We start from the raw sequence: 26479 nt of genomic DNA on the forward strand, positions 1-26479 counted from the left end.
TTAACATGTATTAGTCAACCTGCCATCTGGGGGAAGGGGTGCAGGGAAGGAGGGGAAAAGTTGGTAAAAAAAAGGTTTCGCAATTGTCAATCCTGAAAAATTACCCATACATATATCTTGTAAATAAAAAAATATAAAAAAACCAAATAGTGCCTATTACTGTTGCTGTATTATTATTATACATTTATTGTTTGTCAATAGCCATTTTTAATATTCTGTGAAGCACATAGCTGATTTAAAAAAAAGAAATGGAGCATAAATACCAAAGAGGGAGAGGGAGAGTTTGTTCCCATAAATAGAGAGAATGGAAGAAAAAGAGAGAACGGTAATTTTTTTGCCACTTCTTTACCTCAAGGTAAGGAATGTTCTCGAGATATGTTTTTAAAGTGCTGTTTCAATGTTCACTTTTCTTTCCAAATTTGCATATACTGTGTACACATTAAAATTAGTGTACATATTTCATCTTATGAGACATTTTCACTGTATACTCAGTAGATGCTATTCTTTGGTTACTGACTCAATGTTCTTGCTATCTTATCTTACACTTTTTGCTTCATTACAGGGTAGCCAAATTAGAAAAGCTTTCCCAATATCTTAAGAGGATATATAGAAAACATAATCTATGAGATGGGCTTTAAAGCAATTTAAAGAAGACATATTCTACACAATCTTTCATTCATCTTTCCAGGAACAAGAAGCCTTGGGTTCCAATCCCAGTTTTTATAAGTTCCCTATTCCAAACAAATTCTACTTGATGTAATTTATCTTCATTCTATATAATAGAATTCCTATCAACTCTCAAGCAATATTTTATGTTCAACTGACAATAAAGCTGTCTCTATAACTTGCATTTAATAGGTAATATCATTAATAGGTACATTTCTTACTTAGTTTGGAAATGGTCATTATTTCCCTACATGCTAAAAGGAGAAAAATTCAAAATAAAAGTTTCTTTATAGCCATTTTCAAATTTTAGTATACTTTTTAATCTCTATTTCAATAGTGTACTGAGAGAAAAGGACTATTACTTTTCAACTTACTTTCTTTGAAGTTGCTTACTCCATTGTACCTCCCACTCCTCCTCCTTAAAGCATATTGGACAATATTGCTGCCTCTATCCTGGTTTCCTATCTTTCTAGCCTACCTCTGGGTTGCAACATATACCCTTTCCCAGTTTTGTTTTGTTTTTTTGACACTGCTTCAGTTTACTCATTTCCCACAATATACTCTTCTACCTCATTTCAGTCATATACAAAGATTGCCATATCCTTCATCTTACCATCATTCACAAATTCACTTCTTTCATGTTCAACAACTCTCAGATTCCTTAATCTCACCCCTATCTATTGTCTTTCCAACTCTCCTGCCTTCCCATAATAATTCCTATTCTTCATCTATACTGTAACTTCCAATACCTTGATAATTCAGGCCTCTCCTAGGTATCATTCCTGCATTAGTCATTCTCTTCTCTCCCCAGCTCAACCCCTTTATGAAACAATTAAATTTTATCCTCTCTCTCTCTTTTTTTTTTTTTTTTCTGAGTCCCTGATATTTAGCAGGGACTGTGTCTGACTGTGTCCTGCCAAGGCTCAGCCTTGGATCACTCCCAAGATCTTCTGTCTTCACTGCTATACATGTGCAACTGAACAAAGTGGACAAAATCACACAAACATTTCAAAAGAGTCCACTAAAAATTTATGTTGGCCCTGAACTGGCCCTTACTACAGCACTCTTACCGATTCACTATCTCTTGCCAAAGGAGTGCTTACCAAAAAAAAATTTTTGGATCCTTTCTTATCTTATCCTCTCATCTGAGAAACTTGCTTTCAAACTTTCTTAATTTACAGAAAATTTTTTAAAAGAATAAAATAATTGGCCCTTGATGTAGTAGGAATAAGATTTTTCATAGCATCAATCTTTTGAACACTATTCCAATTAAGGGAATTCACTTGTCAAAGTTTGATACTTTTTAATGATTAAAAATAAATATCAGAGTAAAGGTCTTCCATCCATCACTATCTTTTCCATCCAGTGAAAGTGAATGAGTCAAGGTTTCCCTACTTAGCAAGGGGTTGGGGGGAGAGGGAGAAGGAGGAGAAAAGAGAAATTCCTAAAACCAAGACCAAAAAGTCAACATACTAAGAAAGGTACCAGAGAATATAATGAGTTCACCATCAGTAGCACAATAATAGCAAAGTTAATTTCTTGGAGAGGAGTGTTTTATTCTTTTATCTCCAGCACCTAGCAGAGAATCCAGCACACATTAGGTACTTAATAAGTGCTTGTTGACAGACACCTGATCCATTTGGGAGCAGTTAGCCCTAACTAGAAGTGCCTTTTCCTTGTTTAGTTTTTATGTGCCCCATAATTGTAAGGGTAGACAGACAGACATGTAAATAGATAGATAGGCAGACAAATAGAAACAGATACATACAAATATAGACAAGTATAATTATGTCTGGGATTTCATTAGTGTGAAATCTCTGCATATGTTTATTCATCATATATTATCAGAATGTTACAAAAATGTCACAGATCATCAACTTCCTATTGAATAAAAATAATTTATTATATTCTATAACTTTATCTTCTTCCCTATTGTGATTGGTTTCTAGTTTCTCCTGCTTTGTCTATTTAGGGCTTCTCAACTAACCTGGATCTTGCACTTGTATGAATTATCCTTACTCTTTCAAAACTGAAATCTTATATGTCAACCCAATTCACATCCAATTTTGCTTTCACTTCAGCTGTTAATATGTTCTTTTCAAGTATGGCACAATGGCAATTCCTTTTCAAAGAAATCACAGAATTTCAGAATTGGAAGGCAACTAAAGTGGTCATCTAACCTATTTTCAAAAGGAATCCCCCATAATAACCTAGGGAACAAGTAGTCATCCAGCCCTTGCCTGATGATTTCAAATGAAATTGACTAATTCCCAAGGTAGCTAATTTGACTTCTGGACAGTCCTGATTGTTAGGAAATTTTCCTAACATTAAGCCTAACTTTCCTTCTTTACAGTTTCTACCTACCTATAGAATCTATTTTTCTGACCCTTAGAATCTAAAAAAAATCTAAAAAAACAATTCTTAATCCCTTTTACATAAGACTATCCTTCAAATACTTGAAGGTATCATGAATCTCCCAGTCTCCTCTCCTTTAGTTGTACATGAGTTAGACTAAATGTATTCTGAAATCCCTTCAAATTCAGAAACTGTGATACTCTTTCCTGGTTGAGCTAAATTTGGACCTTCTTTTACCTTCATTCTCTGTGTCTCAGTAATTTAAAGATCCAAGGATCTCTATATGATTCAGCAGCATCTTCACCTCAAAATCTTCTAAAATACCCCAAAGAGGATTTCTTATGAAAAATATTCAAGGATTGTAAGATTAACATAAGGAAAAACTTCCTAACAATCAGAAATATCCCAAAATGCCATGAGCTTCTTAGTGGGCAATACTGAAAATTATGTCGACTTAGTGACCCTGCCCTACTTGGCAATAATTGTTGGAGGAGGCTTGGTTGAAGGTGACATGGAGTCTGCAGTCTGTCCTTTGTCACTTATCTCTATCTGTGATACTACTGGTAGCCCTACCTAGATTAAGGCTGAAACTGATTGGGAAGAATTGGGGAATAACTTTGGCTGATATAGGCTTGTCTGAATTGTCTTTATCACATTAGGAATGTTATTTGAAATTATCTCTGATATTCCGTGATCAGCCCACCATTGTGATGTGCTACCTTGAGGTGACTTTAATAAAATTTTAATTCTCTTTTTCCTGACTTTTGCCTAACAAGGCAAATCAGAGTAAAAGCCTAAAGAATTTTCTTCTCTACTGTAATAAATTCTAAGTCACTGTATAATATGGATAAGACTGATAACTTGAGGAAGGGTTAGACTAAGGGACCTGTGAGATCCATTCTAAATGTTAGATTTATATCTTAGGAGTAGGAGTGGAGCAGAATTGTATGTGTTTCAGAGGGTATTATTATAAGTTTTAAAAGATTCTTATTTACATTGTCAAACTGAAACAAGATACTATCCATGTTACTGACACAGAAATTTAATTTAACAAAATTATATCTAGGTATATAAAAGAGGTATAGGCATAATATGAGGTGTGATGCATGAGGCAAATACCCTGTTTCCTTCTCTCAAGACACTGGCTTACCCAGAAGAAATGTAAACTGCTTGAAGACAGGTACTTCTTAATTCTTAACATTTTATCTCAAACCCGTAGCAGACACACTTGCACAGAACAGACACTCAACAAATGGTTGCAAAATTAAATTAATTGAATTGAGGAGGAGAAATGTCATTAACTCCTGGGGAAGAAATCATCACAGAGGAGATAACAGGAAAATCAAGGCAAGTATTCCCACAATTAATGACATTTCAGGTTCACTTTAAAGCAAGGATAAGGATTCAGCAATCAGTGAGGTGGGGAAAGAATAGAAAAAAATATATATATCTAGTCATCAGTGCTACAGAATCACTATAAAACAGCCAGGTACTACTTAAAGGGTTAACTTCATGCTTGGAAACAATTCAATAAGCTGTACTGATGGTTCCAAATAATAACGTTCTTATATCAAGGGTCTGAACTAACCATCTTTATTCTTCCAGGACTACATCCATGTTTCTCCCTCCCCCTATACTCTCTTCAGTCCAAATGCATCATTAACTCCAAATACATACAATCAAACCCTATAATTCCAAATGCAGAGACTTTTCATCAAATACATTAGAATTTGCTTATCTGCTTCTATTTGCATCTATTTTAAAAGGAAAAAAGGTTTCCATCTCTTTTTTTCCTCAGTTAATTTCATCATGCTATGTTATTTATAATGTTTCTTGCCCATGTCTTCAGAAGAAACAAAATATATTTTATCAAATTCAGAACATATCCAAAGGAAGGAGGAGAATATTAATGACACATTAAAGACTGCTTCCTTTTCCTCCCAACCCCTTCCCTAACATCTTCTTGTGGGGAAAAAAAAAAGGATTTTTAAAAACTGGCCGCCTAAATCAATTCCCCAGTCAGTAAAGACATTCCCCCTCAGATCTCACACAACATTTTGTTAATGATACATCTCTGATGCATTTATATTGTATATTACAGGTAAATGCATTGGCATCTTAATTTCCCATCCAAACTGAATCCACTGTGGAGCCTAGCATGGAATTCTGTATGTGGTAGGAATTAAGGGAGTATATATAATGTGTTGTTTATAGATCAGCATAAATTCATTAGCAATTACCGGTTTGGGTTTATACAAGATTCACATAAGATTTCACCTATGGGGGGAATTTCTCAGTAAACCAATTCCCTCTACCAATGAATGCCTTTAAATAGTTGTCAAGGACACTTGTTCATACTTAAACATCTAGCAGGAACTCAGCTGGGAATGAGCTGTTCTGGAGGGAACTTGGGCCACCTGTCAGGAATACTGGCATAACCTGAAGAAATCTCTGACCATGTTATTTCACATCATCATCAGCACATTAAACCACATTCTGATGCAACACTCAAAAGCCAGACTGAAACATCACTTGAGCTATCAAACAAAAGAAAACCAAGCGGTCAGCAGATTCCAGTTAGCCATTCCTGAGTAACAGTGACATTAACTCCCTTGGGCTAGTTCTCAGCCATGGGACTAACCACGGTTATAACACTATTTCCCATGTTAGTTGTCATGTACCACTCCACAAAGTAGGATGTCCTGTCATTACCTGCAAAACTTGAGAACACACACAACACTCAGGTAGCAAGCACAAAATGGCCTTTGCACTGACATTTCTATGAACACAAGAAAAAACAAAATGCAAAAAACTACCCAAAGAAATAACAAGAATCCACCCTTCTCTGCCCAACTGCATCCATAGATCTGGACAATACCAACATCTCACCAATGGCCAGCTCAACTAACTGGCAGCAAAGTCAAGTATAAAACATAAAGGAGCTCTAAGGTCCCTTCTAGTGAGTAATAATAATAACAATAAGCATTTATATGGACCCAGAGAAAAGTACTATGCTAAATACTTAACCAATGTTATCACATTTTATCATTACAACAATATGAGAGTAAGGTGCTATTATTATCTCCATTTTACAGTTGAAGAAATTGAAACAAATAAGAGCTTAAGGGAGTTGCCCAGGGTCACATAGCTAATAAGTGTATATGTGGCTGGTTTTGTACTCAATTCTTCCTGACTGTTAGCCCAGGGACCTATCTATGGGACTACCTTGCTGACCCCAGTTCTAAATATGACATTTGCATGTTTTGAAATGGGTTTCTAGTTGGAAACAGATAAACAATGAAGGGAAAATTGAGAGGGATGAAGGGGAAATGTGATAGGGGAAGGAGAAGAAGGTGAAGAGAGAGTAAAGATCCCAATAAACTTTGGATAGAAAATACCATCTGCATCCAAAAAAAGAATTATGGAGACTGAATTTGAATTAACGCATTTTTTCTGGGTTTTTTTTTTTTTCTCTCATGGTTTTTCCTTTTTTGTCCTGTTTTTTCTCTCCCAATATGATTAATAAAGTAATGAGTATTTAAAAGAAAGAGAGAGAGGGGAGAGGAGGGTACAAAGGGAAGGGAACAAGGAAGGGAGAGGAAAGAAGATTCATTATCTCATATGTTAGCATTAAACTCCAGGATTTGTAGAAGAAAATGAAGTCTTATAGAATACACTGGAATTCTTGTCATTTCCTAAAATGCTACAAGAGTAACTTCATAAAGACAGTACTTAACAGAACGTAGCATTTATTCCTCTACCATTTACAGGTAACTATGCATTGGAATGAAAGCACATATATCTGAGAAAGTAAACTATGTCCTAAACTATATCCTATAATCAGGTAATACATTCTGGATAAAGCACTGACCAGAATGAATTTTTCCTTTCTGGTTCTGTTACTGTATGACTTTTAGCAGGTTATATAACATCTGTTTTTCAGTACCTTAAAGTGCAACTTATGTCAACTCCCCATTTCTCCTATAGAGATGTCATGAAAAGGATCCATAAGCGAAGACCCAGGTCAATCTGTTATATTCATATGTGAGAGAAGACAGAGTATAGCTAATATTGGTGGCTACAACAAATATATACTTTTATTAATTTAGTTATGTCATTTTGTCAAATTTAAGGAAGTCAGACTAAACATAATGAAAAACTTTTAAAGCTTTAAAATATAGGGAGTACTAGGTCTCCCATTTAAATGTGCTCAGATAACAGCATTACAGGCAGAATTTTAAGCTGAATGGATTCTAGCTAAACCTGCTTGGCAAATCTTGGATAACTAGGCAAAATAACTTAGTCAAAGATTATTGTACAATTTAAGAAATTATCCAACGGGGACTGTGGAATCTCTTTTCTCAGCAGCAAGATTTAATGGAAAGATAGTTAATATTTAGTGGAAAAGGCACTATTGGCCACCTAGTACAAATCCCTAATTTGACAGATGAAAAAAGGAAAGCTCAGAGAAGGTAAATTACTTTTGTGATATCACAAAGGAAATAAATTGAAACTTAGTATCCAGAACCAGGAAACTTTTCACCACATAGTGACAGTGAGAAGATACAGCTCTGAGTGAGGACATTTCCTGTGTGAAGTCTACAATAAAATCTCTCTAAATCTTAGCTTACTCACATATAAAATTGTTTTATAGTATATACTACATACTATAGTATAGTATATACTACTTCACAATTCACCTGTGCCAATGAAATAAGTTGTTTATAACATGCATCAAAAGCTAACATTTACCAAACTGAAATGCACATCTGCCCAAATGGTTGAAAATATTCCTACAAAAGAGCAAACTCAATGAACTTTAGGCTTTTTTAGCTCGGCCTTTCAAATAAAAGATATAGCTAAATTTTAAAAACACACACACAAATGTTTATAGGGTCCTTAGACCCTCAACTCTACATTTATATGTTTAACATCATCATGAGTAGCCAAATTAATATTTGAAAACTATACTTGTATCCTGCATCTAATCTTTTATCTGTCTCAAAATACAAGCTTTCATAATCCATTCAAGTACTCTAAATCCTGACAAATTCTACAACTACCAAACTGGGTGCTATAAATCTATTTCTAGCATATTTCTGCTTATTAGAAAAAAAAAAAAAACCTCTAGTCTGGGGAGAATCCATTTAAGAGTATTTATATAATCATTAAATACACAAAGAAGGGACTGTTTGTTCACCCTTCTCTAAATGCCCTGGATAGGCAATGACTTTACGATGAATGAGCTGAAGACTTAAGCAGTGGTTAATGACAATTAAGTTGAACACAACCACAGAATCACAGCAATTAAAAATTCCCAGAGAGAAACACGGGAAGTCATCCAAGCTTCTAATCACTTATAATATTTTTGATATTATTTAAGGGAATCCAGCTATAGAACATCAAGCTTTTGTTATTATACCATCAAGCAATTAGAGAGGAATTTGAAAACACTAATGAGATCTGCAAAAGTACTGAGCAGTAGTCGTTAGTTAGAGGAAACAGAATTAGCGTGGGTTTTTCTCAGTGACTTGGGAGGAATTGCAACCAGCTGGGTTACAGAGAAGGTTCATGATGAGTAAACTGACATTCTTGCAGTTACAAAGGAAAGTGACATGCTACACTGATTTCTTTTGAGTCAATGCCATAAGAACAAGCCATTTCCATTAAAGAAATGATGTCATAATTTAAAAAAGGGGAATTTCTGGTCAAGATGGCAGCACAAAAAGTCATAGACACAAGCTCTCTCTCATATATATATATATGTATGTATACCAACAAAAATGTAAAGAGGGACCCAGATTAAATCATGATTTAAAAACTTAGAAGCAAATGAAATAAATTCTTTTCTCTGCTCAGAAAAAGTCAGCCAAAGTCTGTGGTCTTCAGGAAAGGGTCTCACAAATCAAGTCAATTCAAGCTCAGGTAAACAAGCCAGAAGATTGACAATATTCTGACCAAAAGGGCTTTGAAATTACTGGAGCACTTTGTTTCCAGTAGATAAGAAACCCAGGTAGGAAAGTAAAAGAGGGAGTAAGAAACCCATAGTATGATTCAGACAGGAGTTTTATGCCCCAGTAGGATCATTAGTTTGCAACAATATGACCTGGGTCATTTTGAAGGCCCTTGATAATTGCAGTACAGTGGCCCATGGCAACACAAGAGAATTTTAAATTTATCAATGCACTGAGTATGAAGATATAAAGAGAGACAAAAGCCAGGGTCAAGTGAACTATGAGTCAAAAGATGGAAAAGAAGTAAACCCAAAAGAAAAGAACAACTCCACAACAACTAAAAGTAAAATCCCAGAAGGGAGAAATGGTTTGGCCAAAAGATCTCAAAGAATATAAGAAGTGAAACAAGAATTAGAAATTAAGATTGTATCCATGAATTGGGGAAAGGTTGAACAAATAATGGTATATGGAAATATTATTACTTTGTAAGAAATTATTATAGACAGATTCATAGAATATTGGGAATATTTTTATGAAATGATGTATATTGAAGAACCAGAAGAACAATAGAAAGAATAATACAGCTGAATGCAATGAATATTCATTCCCCTAAAGGGACTATGATGTATACTACTCACCAACAGAAGGCAAGGTCAAAATGTTTCAAGATATTTTGGACATGGCAAATGAGAAACTTTATTTTGCTTGGTTATACTTGCAAGCTATAAAGATTATGATTCTCCACACCCACAACTTTTTTTGGAAAGGAAGAAAAAAAAGAGAAAACCTAATCATAACACACAAAAAAAGGGGGAGGGGAGTAAAGGAGGGTCATTGTGCACAGAAACACAGTTAAATTCAGAATGAAGCACAAATAAGCATCACATCTTTGCTTTTTTAATATTCAACATTCACTCCTGGAAAACTTTGTGTTCCAAATTTTTTTCTTCCTCCCTCCTACTCCTTCCCCTAGATAACAAGTAATCCAATATATGTTAAATATGTGCAATTCTTCCATACACATTTCCGCAATTACCAAGCTGCACAAGAAAAATTTGATCAAAAAGGGAAAAAATGAGAAAAAAACAAAAAGCAAGCAAACAACAACAAAAAAGGTGGAAATACTATGTTGTGATCCACATTCAGTCACCATAATTCTCTCTGTGGAGGCAGATGGCTCTTTCTATCCCGTCTATTGAGATTGGCCTCTGTTGAAAAGAGCCAGATCTATCAGATTTGATCATCACATAATCTTGTTGTTGCTGTGTACAATATTGGTTCTTCCTACTTCACTTAGCAAAATTTCATGTAAGTCTCTCCAGGCTTTTCTTAAATCAGCCTGTTGGTCATTTCTTACAGAACAATAATATTCCATTACATTCATATATCGTAACTTATTCAGCCATTCCCCAACTGATGGGCATCCACTCAAGTTTCCAGTTCCTTGTGACTATAAGAAGGGCTGCCACAAACATTTTTGCACATATGGGTCCTTTTCCCTTTCTCATAATGTTTTTGGGATATAGGTCCAGTAGAGACACTGCTGGATCAAAGCATATGCACAGTTTGATAGTCCTTTGGGCATAGTTCCAAATTGCTCTCCAGAATGGTTGGATCAGTTCACAATTCCACAACACTAGTTTTCTCAAATCCCCTCCAATATTTATTATTATCTTTTTTTTGTCATCTTAGCCTCTCTGAGAGTTATATAGTGAAGCACCACATCTTTGAAAATTAAATGCTGAACAGCAAAATTAAAATGATTAAGAAAATTAATGAACTACTCCTTAGACACATCTAAGCAGAAGACAAACAAGAAAGCAATTAATATCTTGAAATAGCATTTTAGAAAAATTAGTTATGTTTGCTCTTGAACGATCACTGAATGGTATCAGGAAACAGTATACAAGTTTCTTATCTGCATTCCCCCTTTTATAAAAACTGACTATGTGCTAGAGCATAAATTCCTTACAAATAAGTGCAGAAAAGCATAAGTATTAAACACCATTTATTGACCCCCCCTACATAGTAAAAATGTTCATCAGTCAATAAAGGACCTTTGAATAAAAGATTCAAACTTAAATATAATATGAAATATCATATTAAGCATAACATAAATATATAAATAACATTTATATATAACATAATGTATTAATAATGTATATCAACATATAAATAATATATAATAATATTTATGTAAATATAATAAAATCAATAATATGAATATAATAAAAATATTAGAGGTCTTTTCAGTAAAACCATTAATAATGCAAAGATCCATTATCACCATTATTATTTGGTTACACCATCATTCTAAATATGCCAACCAAAGGAAAAAAGAGAAAGACACAAAAGAATAAGCATAAGCAAAGTGAAAACACTTTTTACTTCTTGTGCATGATATATGGTCTATGTAGAGAAGCCAAGAGATACAGCTAACATGAAGTAAAATTGTTAATAACTTCAGCAAAGTATATAAATCATCAGTCTTTCTACATATTATTGACAGTATCTTCCTCCCACTCTTTAATATAAAAGGAAGAAAGAGAAAAGAAATTCCATTAAAGAAATTATACAATGTAGAAAATTTATGGGAGTCTAGTTTGATATATATAGGAATTATATGACCATAACTATAAAATACTTGATAGAAATACAGACTTAAATATATGTAAAGGAATTAATTGTTCATATTCAGTTCATGCCAAGGTAATATATATAAAATGCTGAGTGAAATGGGGAAACTGAGGACTTCTCAAAATAACTCTGAGTAATTCAAGACTCAGCATCAAGGATTGTAAATCATTAAGGCTCCTGAAAGAAGAGCAAAAGACTTGTTCTTCTAGCAGAAATACCTATGACAACCCCCTTGACCTTTACTTAAATGTTTAGAGAAGAACCTGACTAATAATTTAATGGCCTGGAGATATTTGAGAAGCCTCCAAACTAACTATCTCTATTTGTTGATTGAGAAAGTCAAATCTCCTTAGTTATTCTAGAAACCTTTAACCCCTCTGGCTTAATCCATCACTTATCTCTAAATAAATCTCCTTATTGTGAGGGATTATGTGGTTTCTCATAAAATCATTAACTAAGGTAGACTGAACATATAATTTAAATTTTAGTTTAGGTTTGGGAAAAATGAAATTCTTTGTACTAACCTTACAATAATAGAGTGCTCAAGTAAGCATTTGCAAACACTAACAAATTGACCACTATAAACTTAAGCAAACACATCTGCAATAAGTCAACTATATTGGCTTGACTAGAATTTAGCAAACCTTTGCTACTTCCATTTAAGCAGGCAGGGAAGATTAAGCAAATGAGGAAAAGGGGTCATGGATGTTCCTGTGGTTTTTGACTATTTAAATCATCTCTTAGCCTTTGTAAAATCAACCCTCCTCTCTCTGAGACCCCAATGAGCAGACTGCCTGCTTCTCACAAGATTCTAATAAAGTTTCTGATTTTTACTTTGAGAAATCTCTGAATAATCATTTTTGAGGAAGGAATTGCATTGCAGTTCCACACAATGCTACTTACATTTACTTATAAAGAATCATAACATGACCAAAAGCCAATTTTATAGAGCTACAAACTAAACAGTTAATTACTTTGCAACTTGTAATGGGCTGAAACTCACGTTGATGCACTGAGGTCCCAAGCACATGATGCTAAATAGTAATTGGACCATACTCTATTAATATATATGCTTGGAGAAAGAATAGCCCCGCCCACTCTTTGTGCAAATCCTGATGTGTTATATAGGAAATGATGATTTTGGTGGGTAGAGGCAGAGGGGTGGAGAGAGAAGCGGAAAGGGACTGCTGGCTGGTTCCTGTCGCAGCTGCTCACAGTGCTATCGCGATCCCCCTTCACCTCAACAGAGAATAAAGATTGAAGATTTTCCCTTAACCTGAATTCTTGACTCCTGCTGATTTTAAAATATGCGGTCATCATAGCAACTATCAATAAACATTTATTAAATTGCTTACTATGGGACAATCATGGATTAAGAACTGAAGATACAAAGAAAAGTTATTTTTCTGTTCTTAAAGAGTTCACAACTTAAAAAGGGAGCTAACATTCAAATAATTATGTAAAAGCAAGCATATACAGGATAAATAATTATTCTGGGCCCCCCTTTTAGATGCAAGTTTTGGAATTCTTGGCTTTATCTTTTAAAAAAAAAAAAGGGGGAGGGGGCAGAATGTACTAATGACATGAGTTGCAAGGTTGGTTCAGTCCTGAAAGCTGGTGAGATTTCCCAAGGATGAGGATCCTAGGGGATGATGGCATAACAGAAAAGTCCAAAACATGGGTGCCTAGTGAGAAATAAGTAAATGACTGTCCTAAATTTCCTCCTTAAAAAGAGGAAACATTCTGTTATAGGAGTCACCTGCTAGTGGCTACTGGGGATCTATTTCTGACCAGCAGAAGAGATCCCTTCATGTGAGAGGATAATAACCATACAAAGAGACTGAGAGGCAGTTGCATTCTCTGACCTCTTTCCTTCCCTCTTGCCTCCGATTTATTTCATTCCCAATCCACAAGCAACTTCTATGTCAGGAAAGGCTGATTTGCAATTTCTTCAAGTGTGTTATGATTCGGAGCTGTGGGAAGTTTTCAGAGATTCCCCTTCACTTACAAGTGGTCCTTAACAATATTCCTTGGAAGGGCTGGTGCTAGGGACCATCCCTTGAACTGAGACAAGAATGAGAGCAGTAGAATGATGGTAACAATGGCCCCCTGTCTTTGGAAATGGCAACGCCAACCTCTCATGATTATGTTGACAGATTGCTGAGTTACTTGAAGAGAATAGTCTCCATGACTTTTTTTCACCTTAGAAAGGGGATTACTTTTATCTCTATGAAGGTTTACCAAAAAGCTAAAGGATGAAAAATGCTAACAATATAGATGAAATAGCAAACAGCACCAAGATATTAGTCCTCTCTCTAATGGATCCTAGGCTAAACTCTTCCTGCTATGTTCAACAATGATGAATGTTTTGCTATGTCATCATACAAAAAACACTATTCTGCTCTATTATTAGCTCCTAATAAAGCCATTGGTTAAAAAAAAAAAAAAGTAATCATTAAGCAGACTAAGTGCAAAATACAGCATAATGGTAAAGAAGAAAAAATGTATTCCAGCATATACATAATCAGACACCTGAGTTCAAATCCAATCTCTTCCAATTGATGCCTGTGCTATCTTAGCAAAGTCATTTGACTTCTCTGGATCTCAATTTCTTCATCTGTAAAATAGCCCTTAGAGGATATCCTTATCTCTAAATCTATGATTTGATGATCTTATGATAATCATCAGCTCTCAGACAATCTGGGGCCACAAGGGTCACTCATATCTTCAAAAGACATTCACTCACCTCATGTTCCTCCCTAGCTCCCTCAGTATTTAGGTTTACTTTTGATACTGTCTTTTTATCTTGGGTCTTCCTTGACTCCTAACTTCTAACTATATCATTATTTCTCTTCTCTCTGCTCTATCTGATTTGGCCCCAGGTATCTCTACTTTCTTCTTCATTTGATTACCTCATTTCATCAGATATGTGTCCCACCTTCTCCCCACCCTAGGGAATCCTGGTTACTTGATCTACTAGTTCTCACTAATTCTTTCTTAAAAAGCTGATAATAGGCAACTCCAAAAGAATACTCTGCAATTCTCTTGGCACCAATTTTTTTTTGCCCTAGTTAGCTTGTTCCAATACTATTAAACCTATCAACTCTATACTGCTGTGACTTAATTGGATTAGGAGTCAGAAGAACTGAGTTTTAATTCCAACTATGAAAATTTATATGGCAGCATTATTTGACTAAAATTCTAATAATAAATGTGTGGATCTCTCACAGCACTACACATCTCCCAGGACACAATCAGACTATTCATTAAAATACTCTCTGGGTTCAAGGTCACTTTGAATCCTGCCACTCTGGCTCCAAAGCCTACCTCTTAATGGTTCTTGGTCCATGGCATATAATTTCTTATAAGATTACATGACACCTTTGACAAAAGATGAAAAAAATCTATTTTCTTTATTTGCTTAAAGAAGGCAAGAGAAAAATAGGAAATGAAAACAAGTATAAATACATTATATTTACTGTCAAATTCATCTGAGGTGTTTGTTAGTTTTGCTGAATTGCTTGTATTCCCCAACTTTGATTTTGATTTTGCAGTTATTAATATTCAGAAATTATATAAAAACATAAAAAATCAATAAGGACTGTATCATTAGTCCTAGTTTTAAACCTGCAATTTTTCTTATTCTCTCATTACAACTATACAGACCAAAGTCAATAGTTTCTTTAAGCAGATATCTTTTGATATCTTTCTTGGGAAAAGAGTTAAAAGAAACTGTTTTCACTGACACTGTGTTTAAACAACTTTGAAATGAAACTTTCTCTTTTTCTTCTGGGGAGAAGAGATATAATGTTAATATAATATGGAATTTTTCTAACAATTAGATCTGTCCAAATATGGAATGGGAATCCTCAAAAGGCAGTGAATATTCTATTACTGAGGTGTTTTAAGTGGAAGCAATATTCTTTTGTCTGAGGTGCTATAAAAGGGATTAATGCTTAGGTAATGGCTGGGTAGGTTGACCTCAAAGGCCCCTTCTAAATGCTAAGATACTATGATTCTAATTTCTAGATTCAGACATTAGGTAATTAGCAGACATTTCCCAAGAGACAATGGAGTGAGATAAAACTGCTAAATAAGCACAGAATAGTTTAGTCCAGAGCTTCATATACTGATATAGTCTCTTGTGAGAATCTATAACAAACTGTACAGTTATAATTAGGTTAAAATTCTGTAAAGGAACAAATATGTTCAAGCTATGAAAGAAATTTCCTCTCCAATCCACTCCAAAATATTTGACATGTAAAGATTTATAAGGCTAGGAAGAACTCTTAACAAAGCTATGGAGACTGTATAACTGAAGCATTTTTATCTTCATTATTTTAATTGTCAAATATTTCAAATATAATACAATGCCAGTGATATTCTCTTATTTTAAGTATCACTGCTGTCATCATTAGAATAGGATTGAATCCACAAGTCATATTCCCTAAAGATTCACTTATTCTTTAGAGGTACTATTATCTGGAATTCATAAGTCAATCATGGTATTTTTGTTTCCAGGTCAGGTTACAAAAAGATAATCACACTGAATCCCTTTTCCACTTTCTATGAAAGTGCTTCCAATCATGTGGGTTTTCCTACAAAAAAAAAAAAAAAAAATCCTCTACATAACTAAGTTCATGACATAGGGAGCTCTTCTTTTCTCTATAAATTATTCACTTTTTTCAGATTAAATATTTTTTCTCCCCTTCCTTTGAACACTTTTATAAATAATTAGAACAGAAAAAAATTATATACAGGATCCTTTTTCACAAATATAAATTTTTATCAGAAAGTTATTTTTTTCTAAATTACATAATGTTTGCTGTATTCTTATAGTATAATTCAATTGCAAGGTGGAATCCATTTCTCTTATCACTTATTTGTGTAATATAAATCAACTAAAAATTAGAATTTGATAACACTATTTTGTTTTATAAAAAGTTGGAGTATATCCCTAGTGAGTTAAGGTGGATGAAATACTGTTAGAGATAAAAAAGAAAACGAAGATAAGATATCTGTCCTTTTGCTTACAGAAAACAAAGGACCCTGTAATGGACAGAGGACTGTCCTAATACAAGGGAAAGGTCTATGAATACATCACTGTAAGCTCATCCATTTAACAAATATTTATTGAGCACCAAAAATCATATTACCATCACCATTCAAATCCATTAAGATCCAGGTGGAGGCTAAAAGCTAAAAATTTGACAAGATCAACTCCACATGTTTTGATTGACAGTTTTCTTCTCTTTCCTCAAGATTAAACTGCAGCCAATTTTCATCCAGGCATGAGAGATTCTCCTCAACAACAAAGGAAGGAGGATTAAGCAAGGCTGACATACAAAGCTGAGATCCATAGTGGGACTGTATAAACGAAAGACAGATCAATGAATCATGTTATTAAACCAGAAATGTTTTAGAGGCAAAATTCAATAACCAAAGCCATTGGTGGTATGGAAGGCATATATTCATTTCTATTCATTGTGCTGGCAGAACATCTAAGGACTTTACAATATAATTTTTATTTGAAGTAGTTATTCTTAATGAAAAATCTTTTTATAAGAGCCATCCTTCTTTGAAAATGGAAATACCAAGGCAGACAAAGGATGACAATAGTTACATAAATTTAAACAGAGACAAAAAAAAAAAATCTTGGAAATTAAGAGAATCTTTAAAATGCAAGGAAATGTTTAAAATACAAGGAAAATAAAATTTCATAGGGTCATAGTTAGAGCTAAAATAAACAGATGAGAAAATTGAGGGCTACAGAGGTTAAAGGACTTGTCCAAGGTTTCAAAAGAAATAGCAGACCTTGAGTTTGAACTGAGATATTTTCCCCCCAGATTCAGAGTCGCCCTTGACCCCATGTTGCCTCTTATGCTCAATGGACTTGGGAATTGGGGAGCATAGAAGTCAGCTAGTTCAATCCCATCATTTTGTAGATAAAGATAACTGAAGCTCAGAGATAGGTATAAAATAATGTGTTGCTATTCTCTAAGACTTGTAGGAGAACTTAATTAAATATTAGACAAGTTGGGAAAATATATAATATAATACAAACATTATTATAAAGTGGTAGAAGTATCTAACATGAAGGGTTAGTTTTTCTTCCTTTTCCATAATTCAAAAAAATCTAAATTATGGGAAGAAAGAGAAAGTGAAATATTTTCTAACACCAAATTGATTTCTTCATTACATCTCACCTCCCTAAGGAGCACTAATTATGTTGATGATGAAACTGTTTTACAACAGTTCTGGGGATGCTCTGCTCCTTATCACAGACACCTAAGCCTGACAAAGGACATATTTTAATAAGCAGTAATCTATATCAAGAGACATCTCACTACTTAAACTCTGGCTTAAATTGGCTTCTAAGATCTACAAGAAAAAAAATACACTCATTCCCCAGTGGAATAGTACCAATTACAGACAAATCTTTTGGTATGCTGATTTTTCTATTTGGTTTTATTTTTGTTTGTGCATTTTTTTTTTGAGGGGGGAGGAAGGTTGAAGTATTTGTCTCTTCACAAAGGATAAAAATATTTTGAATATTTTGGAACCTCCAAATACCTCCAGATGAGTTACTAAGAAAGAATGAATAATAATAAACAATAATATAGTAATAAAAATTATTACTGTGCTTTCTAATTATATTCAGTCAAACGTAGAAAGCAGACACTTGGCATACCAAGTAGGATATTAATGAATCGGTGTCTGTTTCCTGTATGTTCAGGAACTTTTTTTCTTTCCCTCCTCTGAATTTACCAGTGTCTTAACAGCAACCTCAAAAGCAAAATCAAGGAAAAAAAAATTTTTTTTAACACATAATCTCCCCTTTTGCTGTCAAGTGCCTGACCCTGGTTTGATAATCTCATTTCCTGAGAATCAAAAAGCTGGAAATTTAAGCTTCCTAGAGTGTTAATTGCAGCCCTGCTCCATTGCTAATCAAAAAATTGGATGTTTTGCATGAAAATGCTTCTCTAATTAATTCTCAGTCATAAAGCGCCCTGGTTTTAATAACCCCTCTTTGATTGGCTAGCCTTTGAAGAGACAGTACAGCTAATCCACTAAACTAGAAAAAATACATGCAGAAGAAATAATAAGTGGGCTTACAAGGTAGGAACTAGATGATTGTATTAATACTGTAAAATCCAAAAGGTGATTCTTGTTCCCAGAACCCCACCACACCCCAGTAAAATATACCATGAAATTAATCATCATGAAAAAAAATAACTGTCAGTGAGGTGAGGTACTATGTCATAGCTCTTGCCTCACCTCCTAAAACATCATTTCCCTTCATTTTCTTTAACTGCTTTCCTTTGGCTTCCCCTCATATCCCCTCCTCAACCTGGTAACTAGGGATCTGGGGATGTCCACTTGTCACACTGTCTATTTTAATAAGACAAGGATTTTGCTTCTTTCTCCCTTTGCTTCAGACTGACAATATATTATCATATATATCTCCAAGAGGTGTTGAACTGAATTTTCATTATACAAAATGTCAAGAGAACACAGCTGGTCTACACTAGGAACCCTTTGATTAATTCAAATAGAACAAGGCACCTATACATAACTTCATTTCCCTCAGACCAGACCTGGCATGCTGCAGGTTTAAATTTACAGCTCATCATTTTGGGATGCCATTGGCTGCCAAGGTGGCACTCACACAGAAAAGAAAGTCTTAATTAGGAGAACATTGAATTCTTCTTCTAATTATTAAAGAGGGGATTTTCATTTGTAGAGCAGTGTTCATCTAGGATTCAATAATGTTGAACCAATTTCAGAAGATGCTGGACTGACATGACACATTGTATAATCTGTATTATCACTACACTACTAAGCACTTGTTTCAGATTGATTTGTAAGACTGTAGTCTGTTCTCTTTTTTCCTTCAATACTTGCATAAAAATTGGCAACCAAGTATAAAGATAAGAAATAAAAATGACTTTTGGGATCACCTAGGCAACTTCATCCCCACTCCCAATTTACTAAGGTTTTTTAAAGGTTTGATGCTTTTTGCTTTTATTCTACAATGATTTCCTCATATCCACTTTAATTCCCCCCACTGAACCCTAAATTGTAACCAAGAAAAAAGTAAAATCAAACAAAAAAACTGACTACACCTGATAAAATAAGCAACATGTGGTATTCAAGGCCCCTGCCCCTATTATACAGACAAAAACACAGATGATTAGGAAAGTATTTCCTTAAGGTCTACTTGCTGTGGTCTGTAACATTCTATCATATTCCATTCCCCACCACTGGGCCTTTGTACAGGTTAGGACATGTCACTCATGGATGGAGAGCAGTCATCCTCCTCATCTTCTGCTTATAGCTCCCTTCAGGGAATAGCTCAAGTCCTATCCAAAGTCTTACCTATTCCCCTGCCTCCTAGATATTAGGGCTCTCCCCCAACAAAATCTTGTACTTTGTATACATTTTGTACTGACTTCTATATGTACCTGCTATTTCTTCCCATAGGATAAGAGCTTTTAAGAGGCTCTTACTGCTTTGCTTTGTCTTCGTATCTCCAGTGGCTGCTACAGGTAGATGTTTAATAAATATCAACATAGTTGAAGGATATGTTGTAAAAAGGTAAACATCCAGGAAGAGACAGAGTTTATACTTGAATACAAATCTTCTTACTCTAGGCTTAGGGTTTAATCAGTTTGGGTATATTTTCTCTCTCTGATTGACTGCATTAAATGGTAGTTTTTTTTTAAGTTTTCATTTTTTCTAACTTGCATGACACTGAATCCAGGATTCCTTTCATTATTATGTTGTGTCCCCAGAGGAAAATACATAAAAAGTGAAAGATCTGGGCTAATACTGCAAAGTTAAAGGAATTAGGAATAAATTCTAGCACTGATAAAGGAATCCCAATCTTTATTTCCATTTAATGCTTCATCAATAACTGCCCACAAAATAAATGCACACAAATCATCAGCATATCTGACAAAGCCCATCAGCAAGAGATAGAAATAAAAATTCCATTTAAAATTACTGTAGACAAAATAAAATACTTAAGAGGTCTACCTGCTAAAACAAGGGCTGAAACTCTTAAAAGGTGTGCTTGAATCGGACAACCGGAGCACTTAAGACTATTTACCTACTGGACAATGACTCTATTAGCATATGTTTGGAACGCTCTTTTCACAGTTAATGCTGGCTCAATGTTTGGGGTTAAGAGAATTGTAAGTAAGGAATAGGGGGTGGGGTAAGGGAGGCCAGAGAACTGCACTTGGCTACAGCACGAGGAGGAGAAAAGTGTAGAGATTCTGGACTCTAGAATCAAGGAGATATCTTTGGCAAAACTCCTGGCGGTTTTGTCCATCTCCTTCACTTCTCCCCCTAAAAACCAAGGACTTTTGCTTATCCTGATTCTGGCTGATCCTGAGACCTCCAGGGAGCTAGTCTGGACTTTATAAAGAACTATACAAACACAATTAAAAAGCATTTCTCACACAAATAAAATCAGATCTAAACAATTGGAGAACTATCAATTGTTCGTGGGTAGGCTGAGCTAATATAAAAGAACAATTCTGCCTAAATTGGTCTACTTTCAGTTCAGTGCCATACCAATCAAATTGCCAAAATATTTTATAGAAGTAGAAAAAATAATAACAAAATTCATCTGTAAGAATAAAAGGTCAAGAATATCAAGGAAATTAATGAAAAAATATATATAAAAGACGGTAGCTTAACAGTACCAAATCTAAAACCATATTATAAAGTAGTAGTAATCAAAACTACTTCATACTGGCTAAGAAATAGAGTGCTGGATCAGTGGAATAGATTAGATACACACAACACTATAATCAAGCCCTGTAGCAATCAATCCTAGTATTTGATAAACCTTCAAGTTCCAGCTTCTAAAATAATAACTTAATATTTGACAAAAATTGCTAGGAAAATTGGAAAATAATACGTCAAAAATGCAGCATAGACCTATATATATCTCACACCCCATATCAATATAAAGGTCAAAATGGACACCTGATTTGGGCATAAAGAAGGATACCATAAATAAATTAGGACAGCAGGGGATAATTTACCTATCAGATCTTTGGAGAAGGAAGGAACTTATGATCAAAGAAGAACTAGAAAACATTATGAAAGGCAAAATGGACAACTTTGACTACATTAAAACAAACAAAATCATCAGAAACAAGATTAAAAGGGAAGTACAAATTGGGGGGAGGGGGGAAGGGGGAAGAGGCAATCTTTACAACCAGTGTACCTGATAAAGGTCTCATTTATAAAATACATAAAGAATTGTGTCAAATTTATAAGAATACAAGTCATTATGGTCAAAGGATATGAGCAGATAATTTTCAGATGACAAAATTAAAGCCATCAATAGTTATATGAAGAAATGCTCTAAATTACTATTGAATAGAGAAATGCAAATTAAAATAATTCTGAGGTATCACCTCACATCTCTCAGATTGGCTAAGATGACAGGAAAAGATAATGATAAATGTTGGAAGGGATGTGGAAAAACAGGGGCACTAATGCATTGTTGGTGGAGTTCTGAACAAATCCAACCATTCTAGAGAGCAATCTGGAACTATCCCCAAAGGGCTATCAAACTGCATACCTTTTGATCAAGCAGTCATTACTGGGTCTGTATCCCAAAGAGTACATAAAAAAGGGAGAACGACACATTTATGCAAAAATGTCTGTAGCAGCTCTTTTTGTGGTAGCAAAAAATTGGAAAAGGAATGGATTCCCATCAACTGTGGAATGGCTGAACAAGTTGTGGTACATGAAGATAATGGAATATTATTGCTCTACAAAAAATAATGAACAACTTGATTTTAGAAAGGCCTGGAAAGATTTACATGAACTGATGCTGAGCAAAACAAGCAGAACCAGGAGCACATCGTATACAAGCAAGAATGTGCAATGATCAACCATGAAAGATTTGGTTCTTCTCAGTGGTTCAGTGATCCAAAGCAATCCCAATAGACTCTGGACAGAAAATGCCATCTGCATTCAGAAAAAGAACTAAGGAGACTGAATGTAAATCAACATGTGCTATGTTCATTTCTATGTTTTTTTTTTTTAATCTCTCCCATGGTTTTTCTCTTTTGCTCTGATTTTTTCTCCCAACATGATTCATAAAGCAATGTGTATTAAAAATAAATAAATGTACTACAATTTAAAAAAAACTTCCTACAAAAAAATAATCGATATATTCTTTAATACATGTTATAGAAACTGATGAAATAAAACTATGTTACAAACTTAGGGTTACAATGAGTTACAGATTAAATCACATCTCCCTAAATATAATGACCATATACAGCCAGCCTTACATAACATGAAAAGGTATAAGACTGGCATTAATTCTACATCCTACCCAAGAACTTCTAGCAAACTGGAGATAATAGCATTTCCTAATGATGTAAAGTAGAAGGAGAATGGATTACATATTTTTCTTTTTTAACTTCTTTGGGAGGATACAGATTTTATGGAGATCATAGATCCAGATTAAAAAGCATTAAACCTGCTAAGGAAATATTTGGCAATTTTAGAAAACAATGAAATAGATATAAACTAAAATAATTACAAAGCTTCTTACTAAAAAGTAAAGAGAAGAAGGACAATAAGAGATAATTATTTGCCTAAGAAAGGGAAGGATGAGCTTATGAAGAAAAAAAGTATTCTGGTATCTTTAAAAGACTTTTTAAGAGTTGTTACAATGAGTGTAATCTACATATATATGCTCTATGGGCAAATCATGGCAAGGTTCAGTCAAAGTTATAAGTTGTATCTTACTTTCTAGGAATGGCATTGGTCATAACTAACTCAAAAGACTGTTAGTAGAATTGGCCATTCAGGAGGCTTGAGGAAAGACTAGAACTAAATCCCTGCCTAGAGTAAGATCATGAAAGCATGGGTTCTGGGAAAGGATACAGGAGAATGAGCTAGATATAGAAACCATTGTTCAAATAACTTTCCAGAACAATAATTACAGTACACTCAATAATATTTATATATTTACTTTCTTCTTAAAAACAAAAATTCAGATTTGGCAAAGAAGCAACAGGTTAGCAACAGTGTGAAACTGAGGAATAGAGGATTACATCAAAGGATGATCAAAGCCATTAATCTGTGAGACATCTAAATCACAGAATTACAAAGACGACTTTGCATTAGACCTTTAGGATCTATAAGCATGAGAAGCCTAGAAGCAAGAAGATGAACAGGGGAGAGGGAAGGTAGGATCACAGTCCAAGACGTTTATTTTAAAATATAATTGCAAAGAATTAATGTTTGACTGAAAAAACTGCTTGATCTGGAGTTAGAGGATCCTAAATTTAAAATTGGAAGGAAATTCAAAAGTTACGTAGTTCAAGCCCTTCATTTTACCTATAAAGAAACAGTGATACCAGAGGCAGTGAACAACTGACTTGCCCATTGTAGCAAAGGTGGGATCCAACTAAGGTTCTGTAACTTCAAAATCAGCACAAATTCCATTTTAATATGTATGTTATCTAAGCTTGAAATTTGACTAATTGATTCATAATCTGTGTGAGAATGGGCAAGTTCCAAATTTTCTCTGGGCAGCAGATGGATGGGCCCAGAGATTACTTGGAAGAGACAGCAGGACCAACTGAATGTGGGAAACTATACAGCATTTTCAGTGATTCTAAGTTTCTTCTTTCCTGCTCATATCTCTAAAATATTCTTAATTTCAGTATTCTACTATTAATGTTTTATGACTACAAGTCACAGAATATTCACAGTCTCCAATGAATCAAAATTTCAGGTCACTGAAAGGACAATGGTGTATCATAGAGAACAAAACAGGCTACTTACAGCATTTTACTAGTAACAAACTGCTCCTAATAGGGGAGTTAAAAACACTATCTAAGAGACATTTGAAAAAAGAGAGAGAGAGAGAAAGAAATAAGATGGTCATGTAGTATAATCAAATACAATCAACACCTAAACTGATAATTACATAAAATCCGGTGATAATGGAGAAAGATCCCTAACACTTTAGGTATAGTACTTCCATAGAGAATTATAGAAGCACGTAGACAAAAGTCACAGAATGAAAAGGAACTAACTAGATCTTATCAATGAAAAGGGCCCAGTGATGTGCACAGATATTGTGATGAGCTATATCTAATGGCCCAACACCCTCAAAAGGAGTGGGGGGAGGGGAAGGGCAGAAAGAGAAGGAAACAGGGATAGGCAAGAGAGAAAAATTTTAAGGTTACTAGGTAAATGGTATGGAACTTTAAAAAAAAAAAGAGGAAGATCAAAGGTTAAAGATTCTAGGGATATTGAGAAAAGTATCTAATTTGATTAAATAAATAAATAAATCCCATCTATATCCAAAAGGAGTTGAGGCGATATACAAAAGTGAACAATTTGAAAATAAAAATTAGGCATTCAAATCAGAAGAGATAACCTAAGAAGATAATGAGAAATAGCAGTTACCAGGCACTTTAGATGAGCTAATTACTAAATTTAGCTTCAAATTTCCTGGCAGCTAATGCATAAAAAAAGAAACATGCTGGGTTATATGGTATTGATTACGTTATAATAGAAAGTATGCAAATTCATTTGCAGAGACGAATTTTTTCCTAGATTTGAACTTAAGGAGAAATATAACATATGGATCTTTTTATCAATGTCTCTCAGTAATTCCAAGCTTATGATTTTTAACTCTAGTTATACAAAAACAATCAATGCTCCTCAAAAAGAAAATTCTTCCATGACCCTCTAGATGTTGATGGTATGGTATGCTGGCCTGACTCATGAGAGCATGTATGGAAGAGGATGAGAGAAATCAAGGCAGGTTCTTTGCTTTCTGATAAGCTAACTTTATAAAGGGATAACACCTGAAAAATCTAAAAGGTCATTTAATGGGTCCATTAGACTCTCTCAAATATTGTCTGAAATAAGCCTTTGTCAGTGCTGGATTAATATAATCATCAATTTTTGGCTGAATTTTCTAATAACTATTGTCATAGTTACTCTAAAGTCATTGGTTAAAGTCTAGATAATATAAATGAAAGAAGCAAGACTGTTTTGCTAGGAAAGTTTAAGGATAGGGGCAGCTAAATGGCACAGTAGATAGAGCATTGGCCCTGAAGTCAGGAGGACCTGAGTTCAAATACGAATTCAGAGACTTAATTAACTCTTACTAGCTCCATGACCCTGGGCATTTCAACTTAATCCCAATTGCCTCACCAAATATATATATACATACACATATATATATATAATTTTATAATTATATATAAATATTTAATTTTATAAATTATTTATAAATAATATAATGGAATAAATATATGGAATGGAATGGAATGGAATCTATGGAAAAAATGGAATAATATAATGGAATAAATAAATAATGGAATAAAGTATTTAACTAATGTGGTCAACATTGATAGGAACCTAACTATCCTTGGGGGAAAAGGTAGTAACAAATGACAACATCTAGTTGTTTGAAATGGGAGGAGGAAATGTCTCCATCCTTATTTGGTTCCAACCAATTAAAAAGTATTCAGCAATGAGTCCCAAATTAAGAGCACAGCTTACTGTTTATGAGTAGAGAAGAACTCTTTTGATTTTAGATTTCTGTAACACATTTAATGCCCTTTACCTATGTGAACAATATTGAAGGGACTGATCATGAATGGGAGAACACTATCTTGATTCAAAACTGATTCCTTCACTGAAATGTTAGAATGTAGATGAGATCATCCCTGGCAAAAGATCTGAGGAAATTAACAAGACATATTATTATTAAGATAACATGATTTGACTGTAAGTGATATGTAGGTTTGCTGGAGTCTTTTCCTTTCCACCTTCCTTTCTTTTCCTTTCCACCTTCCTTT

General features: G+C 34.3%; 1 protein-coding gene across 4 annotated transcripts in view; it reads right to left on the bottom strand.

The window, feature by feature from the left end:
* EXOC4 (exocyst complex component 4) overlaps positions 1-26479 on the bottom strand; it is a 931688-nt gene that overhangs the window by 648816 nt on the left and 256393 nt on the right. The window contains exon 10 of one of the 4 annotated variants that reach the window (XM_052001553.1): positions 16727-16979. The exons of the other annotated variants lie outside the window; for them this stretch is intronic. Within the exon in view, the coding sequence (XP_051857513.1) occupies positions 16939-16979 (41 nt within the window). The 3' untranslated portion in view covers positions 16727-16938. Of the gene's footprint in view, positions 1-16726; positions 16980-26479 lie in introns of those variants that run through there. 4 annotated transcript variants of the gene reach the window in all.

The sequence above is a fragment of the Antechinus flavipes genome, chromosome 5 (assembly GCF_016432865.1).
Source record: "Antechinus flavipes isolate AdamAnt ecotype Samford, QLD, Australia chromosome 5, AdamAnt_v2, whole genome shotgun sequence".
Classification (NCBI taxonomy): domain Eukaryota; kingdom Metazoa; phylum Chordata; class Mammalia; order Dasyuromorphia; family Dasyuridae; genus Antechinus; species Antechinus flavipes.